This window comes from Hemitrygon akajei, chromosome 12 (assembly GCF_048418815.1).
Source record: "Hemitrygon akajei chromosome 12, sHemAka1.3, whole genome shotgun sequence".
In the NCBI taxonomy this organism is placed as follows: Eukaryota; Metazoa; Chordata; class Chondrichthyes; order Myliobatiformes; family Dasyatidae; genus Hemitrygon; species Hemitrygon akajei.
In genome coordinates, this window is record NC_133135.1 from 50,845,374 (window position 1) to 50,858,579 (window position 13,206).

Sequence of the window (13,206 nt, forward strand, 5' to 3'; positions counted from 1 at the left end):
ACTGGGACCTTGGTTGCTCCTCTCTGCTTTCACTCACTGGGACCTTGGTTCCTACTCTCCCCTTTCACTCACTGGGACCTTGGTTCCTACACTCTCCTTCCACTCACTGGGACCTTGGTTCCTACACTCCCCTTTCACTCACTGGGACCTTGGTTCCTACTCTCCCCTTTCACTCACTGGGACCTTGGTTCCTACACTCCCCTTTCACTCACTGGGACCTTGGTTCCTACACTCCCCTTTCACTCACTCCAGCACCAGTTCCTACTCTCCCCTTTCACTCACTGGGACCTTGGTTCCTACACTCCCCTTCCACTCACTGGGACCTTGGTTCCTACTCTCCCCTTTCACTCACTGGGACCTTGGTTCCTACACTCCCCTTTCACTCACTAGGACCTTGGTTCCTACACTCCCCTTTCACTCACTCCAGCACCAGTTCCTACTCTCCCCTTTCACTCACTGGGACCTTGGTTTCTACACTCCCCTTTCACTCACTCCAGTACCAGTTCCTACTCTCCCCTTCCACTCACCAGGACCTCAGCCTTTGCACTCCCTTTTCAGTCATTGTGCTCCAATTCCTACACTGCCTTTCCAATCACCAGGATCCCTGTTACTGTGCAGCTTCTGAGGTACCCAGCCTGCAGTTCCTTCATTCCCTTTTATTGCACCCGGTTCACTCTTTATTATGTTGTGTAACACTGAAAAAGTAAGTGAATTAAAAGTTAGTGGTGTTATGAGAAATAATATCCAATTGTCTAGAAAATCTGCCAGTCCAGCAGCAGTAAAAGTTTCCAAATTTGCTGGATTATCATGGCTTTACTGAAATAATTGTGCTAAAGGAAATGAAAGAAAGTTTGATTCCTGGGTTGGCCAAGTGTTCTATGAGGAAAAATTGAAAAGACTTGCCTACACTCTCTAGATCAGCCTTTCTTAACCCTTTTGCCCTGGAGGAATCCTTGAAATAATCTTCAGGTCTCAGAGAATCCCTGCATAAATATTATTGTATCTACTGCTCCTGGTAATTAATCTCTTTATTTCCCTTTCATAGATTTTGAAAACTGATTAGGCAAACATAATAAATTTCTCAATCGGGGTTGAACTTGAGATAAACCCACACAGATTTCACCTTCAGCTGCAATGAGATGATTTCTATCTTTGCTCTTGATGCTTGTTAAACAAGAAAAAGCTTGCTCACAAAGGTAAGAAGTCGAAAACTGCAGCAAAACGTCCATTGCTTTCCAATGAATCGCGGGATACCTTTCTTTCTCAGAAATGCAGAACTTGCCCAGGGGCAGGTCCGTAAATCTCATCTTGAGTGCATGATCAAAGTGCAGCTCACAAAGTTCTCCCTTTTATATCAAAGTCAAGTTATCAAGCTGAGCAGAAGATTCAGAGAAAGGATCCCTCATCCACTCATACATTTGTGCTGAAAGGGGGAAAAAAATACTGTTAAATTTTGTTCTGAAGTTCTTCCAGGTGGCTTTCAATAAGACTTGAGATTTCTGATATCCTTCCTCACTCTCAAGCCCAAGCAGCAGTGGAAACATTTCAAGATTTCCTTTTGCAACATGATTTTTCCAAAGATTCAGTTTCCTTTTAAATCCAAGGATCTTGTCACTTGAAGTCAAAACATTTTCTCCAGGGCCTTGTAGAGACTTGTTCAACAGTTCATATGGTGAAAAATGTCTGTTAAGTAGGTTAGTTTCTGCAGCCACTCTTCATCTTCAAAGCACTCAGCAAAATCTGGCCTACTATTTTCTTGAAAGTCCTCCTGCAATTCAGCTTTCAGCTCGAGCACCCTGTTGAGAACTCTTCCTCTGCTAAGCCACTGGTTTTCTGTATGGAGCAGGAGATTGGTGTGCTCTTTCTCCAGGTTTTCACACAGTCTTTTAAATGTTCTCCAGTGAACTGGTCTTAAAACTACGAAAATACTTGCTTCCTTATTCTCTATACTCACTGTGACTTTATTTTCAAAATCTTTAAACTGTTTGCTCTGAGGTTCTAATAGACTTTAAAATAATCAGCACTTTTACATGTTATATGGCTGTGATTTGTAGTTAAGTGTCTTTTCAATTTTGCTGGAGACACTGCTACATTTCTAAGTTTGACACAGACTAGGCACAATGGAATAGGGCAACGCGGATCACCAGTCCATGTAAATCCCATTGATAAGTAGCTTTCATTGTAGAGAAGGATATTTTTGGTGTCTACTTTTGGACTAGTGCAGTGAAGTCTCAGAAGATGTTAATTCTTCATCATTACTCTTATCAGAATTGTCCGCAGGCCTAGGCCTAGAATTCTCCTCTTCTATCTCAGGGCTGCTTGGTCAATGCCCACCACTACGTGCAGTAGCATCGTGCATTGCGCTAAGTTAAAAAAAAACAATGTTTTTTTTTAAGTTACAGTCTCTTACGGAACCTAGGGCTCTGTGGCTCCCCCAGTTGAGAAACGCTGCTCTGGAGTTTGGAACAGTGAGGGTTGATCATATTTGCTTCACTTCTAATTTTCACTCTTTTCAGCGATAGCTGTTGTATATTTGGCGCAGCAGGTTACACCTAGTTGGTAAACAGGGAAACAGTGTACAGAACCTACATAGCACATACCCACAAAAACATACATTTTCACTTGGAACTGAGTTTATCTACCCCTAACTTTTTAAATTAAATTCTAGAAGTCTTAATTGAGCGTAGCTTAGTGCATCTCCAGTATTTATCAATTAACAAACCACCTCACAATTCCCAAAATTGTACTCACTCGTCATTAATGAAAGTAGGTTTGGCAAACTGGTAAGAAAGGTAAACGTCAGTCATTGCTGCTTTTTGCCACCTATACATTTTCAAACTTTTGTGTACTGTATTATGAAATTAAATTTATATATTAGCTAAGTGTATATAGCACATAGTCAAATTCTGAATTTATAATACATTAATTTTCTTGTTAGAAAAATAGCTTCTGGTTAGCTGATTAAATATTTGAATGATAAACCATTGCATAAATACCTTCATTCTATTTTGGTGAACACAGATGGTTATTCATTAACTAGCGAGATATGCCAATTAGTGGACATAGTGCAGCAACAACCCTGGCAGTAAGACGAAAGCGCTGACTGTGAACTTCAGGAAGGGTAAGATGAAGGAACGCACACCAATCCCCGTAGAGGGATAAGAAGTGAAGAGTGTGAGTAGCTTCAAGTTCCTGTGTGTCAAGATCTCTGGGGATCTCACTTGGTCTCAACATATCGATGCAGTTATAAAGAAGGCAAAACAGCGGCTATACTTCATTAGGAGTTTGAAGAGATTTGGTATGTCAACAAATACACTCAAAAACTTCTATACATGTACTGTGGAGAGCATTCTGGCAGGCTGCATCACTGTCTGGTATGGAGTGGGGAACTACTGCACAGGACTGAAAGAAGCTGCAGAGGGTTGTAAATTTAGTCCGCTCCACCTTGGACTAGCCTACAGAGTAGCGAGGACATCTTCAAGGAGCGGTGACTCAGAAAGGCAGCGTCCATTATTAAGGATGTCCAGCACCCAGGGCATGCCCTTTTCTCACTGTTACCATCAGATAGGAGGTACAGAAGCCTGAAGGCACACACTGAGTGATTCAGGAACAGCTTCTTCCCCTCCGTCATCTGATTCCTAAATGGACATTGAACCCATGAACACTACCTCACATATTATTTCTGTTTTTTGCACAATTTTTAATCTATTCAATATATGTATACTGTTATTTATTTGTTTGTTTGTTTATTTATTTATTTCCCTCCTTCCCTCTATATCACTTATTGCATTGAACTGCTGCTGCTAAGTTAGCAAATTTCATGAGATATGCCGGTGATAATAAATCTGATTCTGATTCTGCTATTAGAATTAGTTTTTCATCAGCATAAAATTCCTTACCGCCATGTGACAGGAGGATGTTCCACAGATGAGAGCAAGCCTTGAAGTTATTGGCTTGTTCTCACAAGGCAAGTTGGAACCTCTTACATCTGCTCCAATCACACCTATGGAAACAAAACACATTACCCGAAAAACTGATAAAATGTTGTTGAAATACATACACTCATACAACACAGAACCAGACGATCTGGCCCACCACATCAACGCTGAACATTATACTTACCGCATCAGTTTTCTTGCATTTTGGACAACTTTTATTCCATTAACATCTCACACAGTATTTCAGACTTACAACACAAAAGAATGGTACAATAAGAGCATTTCACCAGAAACATAAGTAAACAAAAGGGCAAAATAAACTCCAGTAGTAATGGTGTCAACATCCCAAAATAATCTCAATGCTGCAAGTATAATTTGCCTGATATATCTTAGCATGTCTATTAAATATAGAAGGCAAACAATAAAAGATTACTTTTCAAGACAAATGATGAAGGTTCTTGGACCGAAAGGTCAACTGTTTATTTACTTTCATAGATGCTGCCTGACCTGCTGAGTTCCTCCAGCATTTTGTGTGTATTGCTCTGGATTTCTTGGATCTGCAGGATCTCTTGTGTTTATAATATGAGTAATATTCTGGTTTATCAACTGCAAGTAGGTAATGTGGATATACCTATATAAACAATGGATAGGAAATATTTTCCCTGAAAATATGCAGTATTTCATTTATTAGTCATATCATTCAAGTTGTCTGATAATTCAATTTTTTCACTGACAAACTTTAATTCTGTAATACAGTTTACTTTCCTTAATTGAATCCTTCTTTGCAAAAATTACTTTGAATTTGCAGGAGCCATGTTGTGAAACATGATTTAAGAAAAACCAAAAGATTCTGAAAACTATAAGGGAGAAATAACTATCTCCCACAGTGAAAGCTGATGCAAAACAATAAACTTGTGAGATGCTCAATAGCAATGTCAAAAATCCTTGCTCTCTGTGTAGAGTAATGGGTTAAATTCTCCATCTGTTCCAAATGAATAGCAACCCATTTTATCTTTTTTGACCCAGAAAGAGGCCATTCATCCCTCTGTATCTATGCCTGCAATCCAAATAACCCCCATTCCCTGATAAATTTCCTTTGTAATCTATTTTCTCTCAGATGTTCACTGACTTCCCTCTGATTCTCTTATTTTCAACATCTTCTTTTCCCAGTCAACAAAGTGATGATTTACAGTATGTAATTTACACTAAAGAACGCAAATTTGGGATAAGAGAGGAAACTGGAGCACCTAGGGAAACCAGACATACAACTATGAAAAGTTACAAAATTAACACAAAGGCAGATGTGAGGATTGAACCCTTGACACAGGTACTGCCAGGTATTAGCACTATTTGCTATGCTACTATTCTCACATTGTGTTTGATTCTCAAAGGACTTATCAGGACACTGTCGGTTTGTGATTACTATTAGATGTTCTTTCATATATAGCAAATGTAAAGGGTGTTTGTGTTGGCAGTCTTGTCATGGGATATATGAAGAATGCTGTGGCATAGATAGCCCAGTGACACGAAGAGCTTGAGACTGATATTACGATTATTAATGCATTAAGCTCAGAGACTTGTGGGCAGTAATTGAATATTCTGTTCAACATATTTCAAAGAATTTTAGTTTATTTCTCCTAACTGAGAAAGTTTGGAAGACATTGGTACCTGAGCTTTGTAATTAAAATCAGGTATCATGGCTAATATTTATCCTTCAATAAATAAAACATATTATCCGGTCATTATCAATAGTGCTCTTTGTGGAAGTTTGTTGGGCACATTCCAATAATGACAATACTTTTTGTATAGCTATTACAGTATATAGTTTTGTACAATATATTGTATTCTTCATTGGCTATGAAGAGATTAGAAATATTCAGAGTTTATGAGGGGACTATATACAGTGCCTTGTAAATGTATTCGGCTCCTGCAAATACTTTCACATTTTACTGTCTTTTCTAAATTTTATATATATTGAAGTAGGATTTTTTTGAGCTAATCTACAAAATGTTGTGTATCATGTCATATCAAAGGAAAAATTCTAAAACCTGTCAACAACTTACTAAAAATTAAAGTCCAAAATTCTGAGGCTGAAAAGTATTATAATTACTATAATACTTTATAATTACTATGCGAACTTTCCTCAGGTGCAATACTGTATATTATATATACTGTACTCCCTCTGTGGCAAATGAGACTTTAAGGTAAACAAACCAAAACTACACGTAATACTTCAACTGCAGTTTCACCAATTTTCTGAGCGATTGCAAAACAGTCTTACTTACTCTGGTATTTAAATCATTCCATGACGACGGCTAACATATCATTTGCACTTTTAACCAAGCACTGCGCCTGCATACTGGCTCGTACAAGCTCTTATCACTTAACAAATCCTTTGCTTGCCTGGTTTAGTGTAACCTCACACTTTTCCATTCTATATCCCATCAGCTTTGCTGTTGCCAACTTATTGCGTCCTTATCCTCTTGAAATCTTTTTACCTTCTACTCTATGCTCAGAAATTTTTTTAATTTAAATAATTTTGTCTGAAAATCAACTATTCAACTTGATTTTCTCTTCTCACTCCATAAGAAATCTGTTTTTACACGTTGCCTTTTATCCCATGGCATTTCATCAAAACGTTCTGGAAGCCTATTAATATTACATCAACTCCATTGTCTTCATCAACATTCTCTTTTCATGAATTATTTCATTGTGAATTGAATGTTTGGGTGGGGGTTCTTCGTAATAAGTAAATTTGCAAATTTATCTAAATACACAAAAAAGCTCATAATCATGTAGTTGCCAGTTAAGTCAGCAAAAACCTATCTATGGACAGCTGGTGTAATAGCAATATTACTATTATCTCTACTTCATATATGACAAGTGTTGCAGGAAGATTTTTCTTTTCATTTCATAAACAGCATACATTTATGCATGACACATAAGAGAACTGTTTGCTAACCCACTTCCTACCATTCCACCCATCACATCAAAAGTTTATGAACAAAAAATGTTCTACAGTAGCTTGGGATTTTCACTTGGCTTTCTGGTGGTAGATGTTCAACCCTGTTAAATCCAAAATTATTGGAAGGATAAGTATACTGACAGCAGTATCCGTTACCAAGAAAAATTCCAAATTAATAATTGTACTCAGTCGTTTATGTTGAACAAGACAAGTCGTTCAAATGCCTGACATCAGACAGCCAAAACTGATATATCATTCTGACCTCTGTTGAAGGAGGAGATTATCAGGCAGACAGAGAAAAATATTGAAGTATGTTCTCAAAGTCTCCTTTGAGAAATGCAACATCACACTAACACCTGAGAGTGTCTGGTCCACAACCACTTAAAGTGAAGAAGCAGCTTTCTGTGAGGTATTCTGAACTACAAGTCCATGCACTGTACACACAGAAGGCCTGCATAAGCAGTGGAAGGAGAACACCTGAAAGGTTATCCACCTGTCCCCCCCCACTGGCTACTTCCTGCCCTATATGTGGAAGTCAGCTGTTCCAACATCGGCATCATCAACCGAATGTGTGGGCATAAAATTGAAATCAAAGCAAGCCAGCCTCAATTCCTAGGGACTGTCTATGAAGAAGAAGAAAAGTCTTAGAATTCCAATAAGAATTTGTTTCAACCCGAATTTTCTACTCAGATAGTAAATCACCTAATTTTGGTGGTCTTTCTAGCTGGAGGGGGTGCACTGACTAGGTGCCGAGTACTACATCGAAATACTTATTTATGAGCTCAAATTTCAATCTCACAATAAGTAACCAGGTACCTAGGATTGAGGTGGGGAAAGATACAATATGTTCACTTGAAGTATTATTAAATCTTTGGAATGCTCTGCTCCTATCAGCTGTGGCTGTCCAGTTACCGATTATATTCCATATGCCAATTGTTAGGATTATTGAATACTGTGGTGGCTCAGATTTCTGAACAGTCCATGAACCTACGAACATTTTTTATTCCCTTTCTTCTCACTAATTATTTAATTCTATAACTTACAGATTCTTATGTTTTTGCAGTGTTCTGCTGCCGCAAAACAATAAATTTCATGTCTTATGTCAATGATAATGTATCTGATTCTGATTCTAAGAACCTTATTAAATACCCGTGAAGGCTCGGCTCCTATTACACATGTCTTACGCATTTGATATCTACTTCATGTTCCTGACATTTGCAGTGTCATGCCATGAATCATTCTATCCTCAAGCAAACTCTCCCTTTCGGAGTTTGCAATTTCTCTCTCCTTTGAGGCTTCTCCTCCATCCATGGCACTGGGATTGGTGTAATTATTCAACTTTAAAGCAAATACACTTTATCAGAGATCAGACAATCCCTGTAAAATTTTCTCTTCCTCATCCAATAGGAGTCAAAACATTACATTCTAATACCTACTTTGGAGTAAAAGGAAATAAAACTTGCACTCAGTGCAATATCAAACACTGTAAATGCTCCAAAGCAACAAAACATTGGCAAAAGAAAAGTTGTTTCAACCCCTACTTTGGAAATTTGATGTTTTTGTACTCAGAAAGAATGAGTACAGCCTAATTGTCAAGAAAATAACAAATAAAAATTCCACGTTCTGTCAGTAAGCATTCCCTTCCCTGCACAATTTTTATTGCCTTGGGTCGGCAGTGTTGCTTAAACTTGGGGCAAACAAAGAGCAATTTTAAGGCTGCATTAAAAACAAAGAGAAACATGCAAAAATAAATAAAAAGGAATAGGTTGCACATGGGAGATTATAAACTATTATTAATAGACATTATTTGAAGCATGAAGCATGTAAATTAAGCTGTTTTTTTCGAAGAAAGTCTCCTGAAATAATGTTCTATTCTTTGTAATCCCAGATGGTAGTACCAGTCCCTGCAGGCAGTTATCTGTGGTAGTGTTCTATGCCTCTGCATCCTGTCTGAGATATGCAGATAGGAAAGGGAGCTCTGTTCCTCAGTAGCACAGACAGAGGGTGAGTCCCTCAAACAAGTGGTACTCTGTGAGTAATGTGGCTGTGGGTGAATCATTCTGGGACAGAAACCAAATCTTAGTCAGTAACCTTGATAACAGAACTCAGAAACACTAAGAACAATATAACCCAAGGCCAGTGGATAGTTTTGTTTCACATTACACTTAGTCACGTTATTTTGAACACTTAATACTTTTAAGTGATACAATACAGAATGAGACACAACTGAGATCAAGTTCCAGCAATGAATAAACTCTCCACAATTTATAACAAAACTAACAAGTATTATGATTCTGTGAAACGTTTCGATGACTATTGTCACTTAGAGAGTGTATAACATCCAGATGTACTGTTTAATCGTTCATTTTTACATGTCCAGGCGCATCAAAATTTCTTGGCATCACAGTAAGTTTTTTGTAAAAAAAATGTATTAGTTTAATTTAATCTAAAAGAAAATCACTACACAGATTGTGCCGTTCATAAAATTTGTCAGGTTCTTTATGCATTAGACATGCAGGTCTTTGGGCATGCATATGAGGTCAAATACATTCAATGTATCCCCTGAAGAACAGCACCTTACATTCCACCAGAGTAGTCTATAACTTGATGGCATGAATAAAGTTCTCCAATTTCAGATAACCTGCTCTTCACTTTCCTTATTGGTCCAGGTCCTCTCACAATCTCCCTTTTTTCCAAAACCATCACAAGCCCCCCTTACCTAGTTTATTTTCGCTTCACCATTTATCCCATTTGCCCTTCACTTGTACCCTCCACCCACTGAATCTTCTATCCTCGTTCCCCATTCTTCACATCTGTCCAGCATTCCTCCCTTATTTGGTTCCACTCTTCACCCTCCTGTCATATCATATTACATAATCTGCAGCCTTTTTTTGACTTCACTTATCACCTAAAAACTTGGTCTCTATCTTCAACATTTGCCCACCACTCCTCAGCAGACACCATCTGCCACTGACTGCTCATCACATGGATCCACATATTGCTAGCCAGCTCTTACCACCTCTAGAAACATAGAAAACCTACAGCACAATACAGGCCCTTCAGCCCACAAAGCTGTGCCAAATATGTCCTTACCTTAGAAATTACCTAGGGATATCCATAGCCCTCTGTTTTTCTAAGCTCCATGTACCTATCCAGGAGTCTCTTAAAAGGCCCTATCATATTCTCTTCCACCACCATTGCCAGCAGCACATTCCACACACTCACCACTCTCTGCATACAAAACTTACCCCTCAATTCTCCTCTGTACCTACTTCCAAGCACCTTAAAATGGTGCCGCCTTGTGCTAGCCATTTCAGCCCAGGGAAAAAGCCTCTGACTATCCACACGATCAATGCCTTTCATTATCTTGTACTCCTCTATCAGGTCACCTCTCACCCTCCATTGCTCCAAGGAGAAAAGGCTGAGTTCACTCAATCAATTCTCATAAGGCACGCCTCCCAATCCAGGCAACATCCTTGTGATCTCCTCTGCACCCTTTCTATGGTTTACACATCCTTCCTGTAGTGAGGCGACCAGAACTGAGCACAGCACTCCACGTGGGGTCTGACCAGGGTCCTATATAGCTGTAACATTACTTCTTGGCTCCTAAACTCAATCCCACGATTAACGAAGGCCAATACACTGTATGCCTTCTTTAACTACAGAGTCAACCTGCGCAGCAGCTTTGAATGTCCTATGGACTCGGACCCAAGATCTCTCTCATCTTCCACACTGCCAAGAGTCTTACCATTAATACTATATTCTACTATCATATTTGACCAACCAAAATGAACCACCTCACACTTATCTGGGTTGAACTCCATCTGCCACTTCTCAGCCTAGTTTTGCAACCTATCAATGTCCCGCTGTAACCTTTGACAGCCTTCCACACTATCCAGACACGCTCGACCTTTGTGTCATCAGCAAATTTACTAACCCATCCCTCCACTTGTTCATCCAGGTCATTTATAAAAACCATGAAGAGTAGAAGTCCCAGAACAGATCCCTGAGGCACACCACTGGTCACCAACCTCCATGCAGAGTATGACCCATCTACAACCACTCTTTGCCTTCTGTGGGCAAGCCAGTTCTGGATCCACAAAGCAATGTCCCATTGGATCCCATGCCTCCTTACTTTCTCAATAAGCTTTGCATGGGGTACCTTATCAAATGCCTTGCTGAAATCCATATACACTACATCTACTGCTCTACCTTCATCAATGTGTTTAGTCACATCCTCAAAAAATTTAATTTGGCTCGTAAGGCACGGCCTGCCTTTGACAAAGCCAAGCTGACTGTTCCTAATCATATTATGCCTCTCCAGATGTTCATAAATCCTGCCTCTCAGGATCTTTTCCATCAACTTACCAACCACTGAAGTAAGACTCACTGGTCTATAATTTCCTGGGCTATCCCTGCTCCCTTTCTTGAATAATGGAGCAACATCTGCAACCCTCCAATCTTCCGGAACCTCTCCTGTCCCCATTGATGATGAAAAGATCATCACCAGAGGCTCAGCAATTTCCTCCCTTGCCTCCCACAGTAGCCTGAGGTACAACTCGTCTGGTCCTGGTGACTCATCTAACTTGATGCTTCCCAAAAGCTCCAGCCCATCCTCTTTCTTAATATCTGTATGTTCAAACTTTTCAGTCCACTGCAAGTCATCCCTACAATCACCAAGATCCTTTTCTGTACCTCTGCTATCTCCTCTGTTTCCATACACACTTTTCCACTATCACATTTGATTGGTCCTATTTTCTCACGTCTTATCCTCTTGCTCTTCACATACTTGTAGAATGCCTTGGGATTTTCCTTAATCCTGTCTGCCAAGACCTTCTCATGGCCCCTTCTGGTTCTCCTAATTTCATTCTCAAGCTCCTTCCTGCTAGCTTTATAATCTTCTAGATTGCTATAATTTCCTAGTTTTTTGAACCTTTCGTAAGCTTTTCTTTTCTTGTTGACTAGATTTACAACAGCCTTTGTACACCATGGTTCCTGTACCGTACCATCCTTTCCCTGTTTCATTGGAATGTACCTATGCAGAACTCCACACAAATATCCCCTGAACATATGCCACATTTCTTCCGTACATTTCCCTGAGAACATCTGTTCCCAATTTATGTTTCCCAGTTCCTGCCTGATAGCTTCATATTTCCCCTTACTCCAATTAAAATCTTTTCTAACTTGTCTGTTCCTATCCCTCTCCAATGCTATGGTAAAGGAGATAGAATTGTGATCACTATCACCAAAATGCTCTCCCACTGAGAGACCTGACACCTGACCAGGTTCATTTCCCAATGCTAGATCAAGTACAGACTCTCCTCTTGTAGACTTATCTATATATTGTGTCAAGAAACCCTCCTGAACACACCTAACAAACTCCTTGCTCGAGGGAGATGCTATTCAATATCTGGGAAACTAAAATCTCCCACCACGACAACCCAGTTATTTATACACCTTTCCAGAATCTGTCTCCCTATCTGCTCCTTGATGTCCCTGTTACTATTGGGAGGTCTATAAAAAACACCCAGTCAAGTTATTGACCCCTTCTTGTCCCTGAGCCATCCAAGTCTCTGTAATGGCCACAACATCATAGCTCTAAGTACTGATCCACACTTCAAGCTCACCCACTTTGTTCATGATACTCCTTGCATTAAAATAGACACATCTCAAACCATCAGTCTGAGCGTGTCCCTTCTCTATCACCTGCTTATCCTCCCTCTCGCACTGTCTCCATGCTTTCTCGATTTGTGAGCCAACCGCTTCTTCCTCCGTCTCTTCAGTTTGGTTCCCACCCCCCAGAAATTCTGGTTTAAACTCTCCCCAATAACCTTAGCAAACCTCCCTGCCAGGATATTGGTCCCCCTGGGATTCACGTGCAACCTGTCCTTTTTGTACACGTCAGACCTGCCCCACAAGAGGTTCCAATGATCCAGAAATCTGAATCCTTGCCCCCTGCTTCAATCCCTCAGCCAAGCAATTATCCTCCACCTCATTCTATTCCTATACTCACTGTCACATGGCACAGGCAGTAATCCCAAGATTACTACCTTTGAGGTCCTGCTTCTCAACTTCCTTCCTAACTCCCTGTAGTCTGTTTTCAGGACCTCCTCCCTTTTCCTACCTATGCCATTGGTACCAATATGTACCACGACCTCTGGCTGTTCTTCCCACTTCAGGATATCGTAGACGCGATCAGAAACATCCGCGACCCTGGCACCTAAGAGGCAAACTACCATTTGTGTTTCTTTCCTGCTTCCACAGAATCGCTTGTCTGACCCCCTAACTATATAGTCCCCTACT

At 39.9% G+C, this 13,206-nt stretch overlaps 1 protein-coding gene across 6 annotated transcripts in view; it reads right to left on the reverse strand.

Moving 5' to 3' along the window:
- The window catches only part of fggy (FGGY carbohydrate kinase domain containing), a 311,433-nt gene that overhangs the window by 139,052 nt on the left and 159,175 nt on the right, over nt 1–13,206 (reverse strand). For all 6 annotated transcript variants that reach the window (XR_012101045.1, XM_073063082.1, XM_073063081.1 and 3 more), the window contains one exon: nt 3,900–4,003. Coding sequence is in view for 5 of the 6 variants with exons in the window: in XM_073063082.1 (XP_072919183.1) it covers nt 3,900–4,003 (104 nt within the window). In the remaining variant the exon portion in view is untranslated. The remainder of the gene's footprint in view (nt 1–3,899; nt 4,004–13,206) is intronic.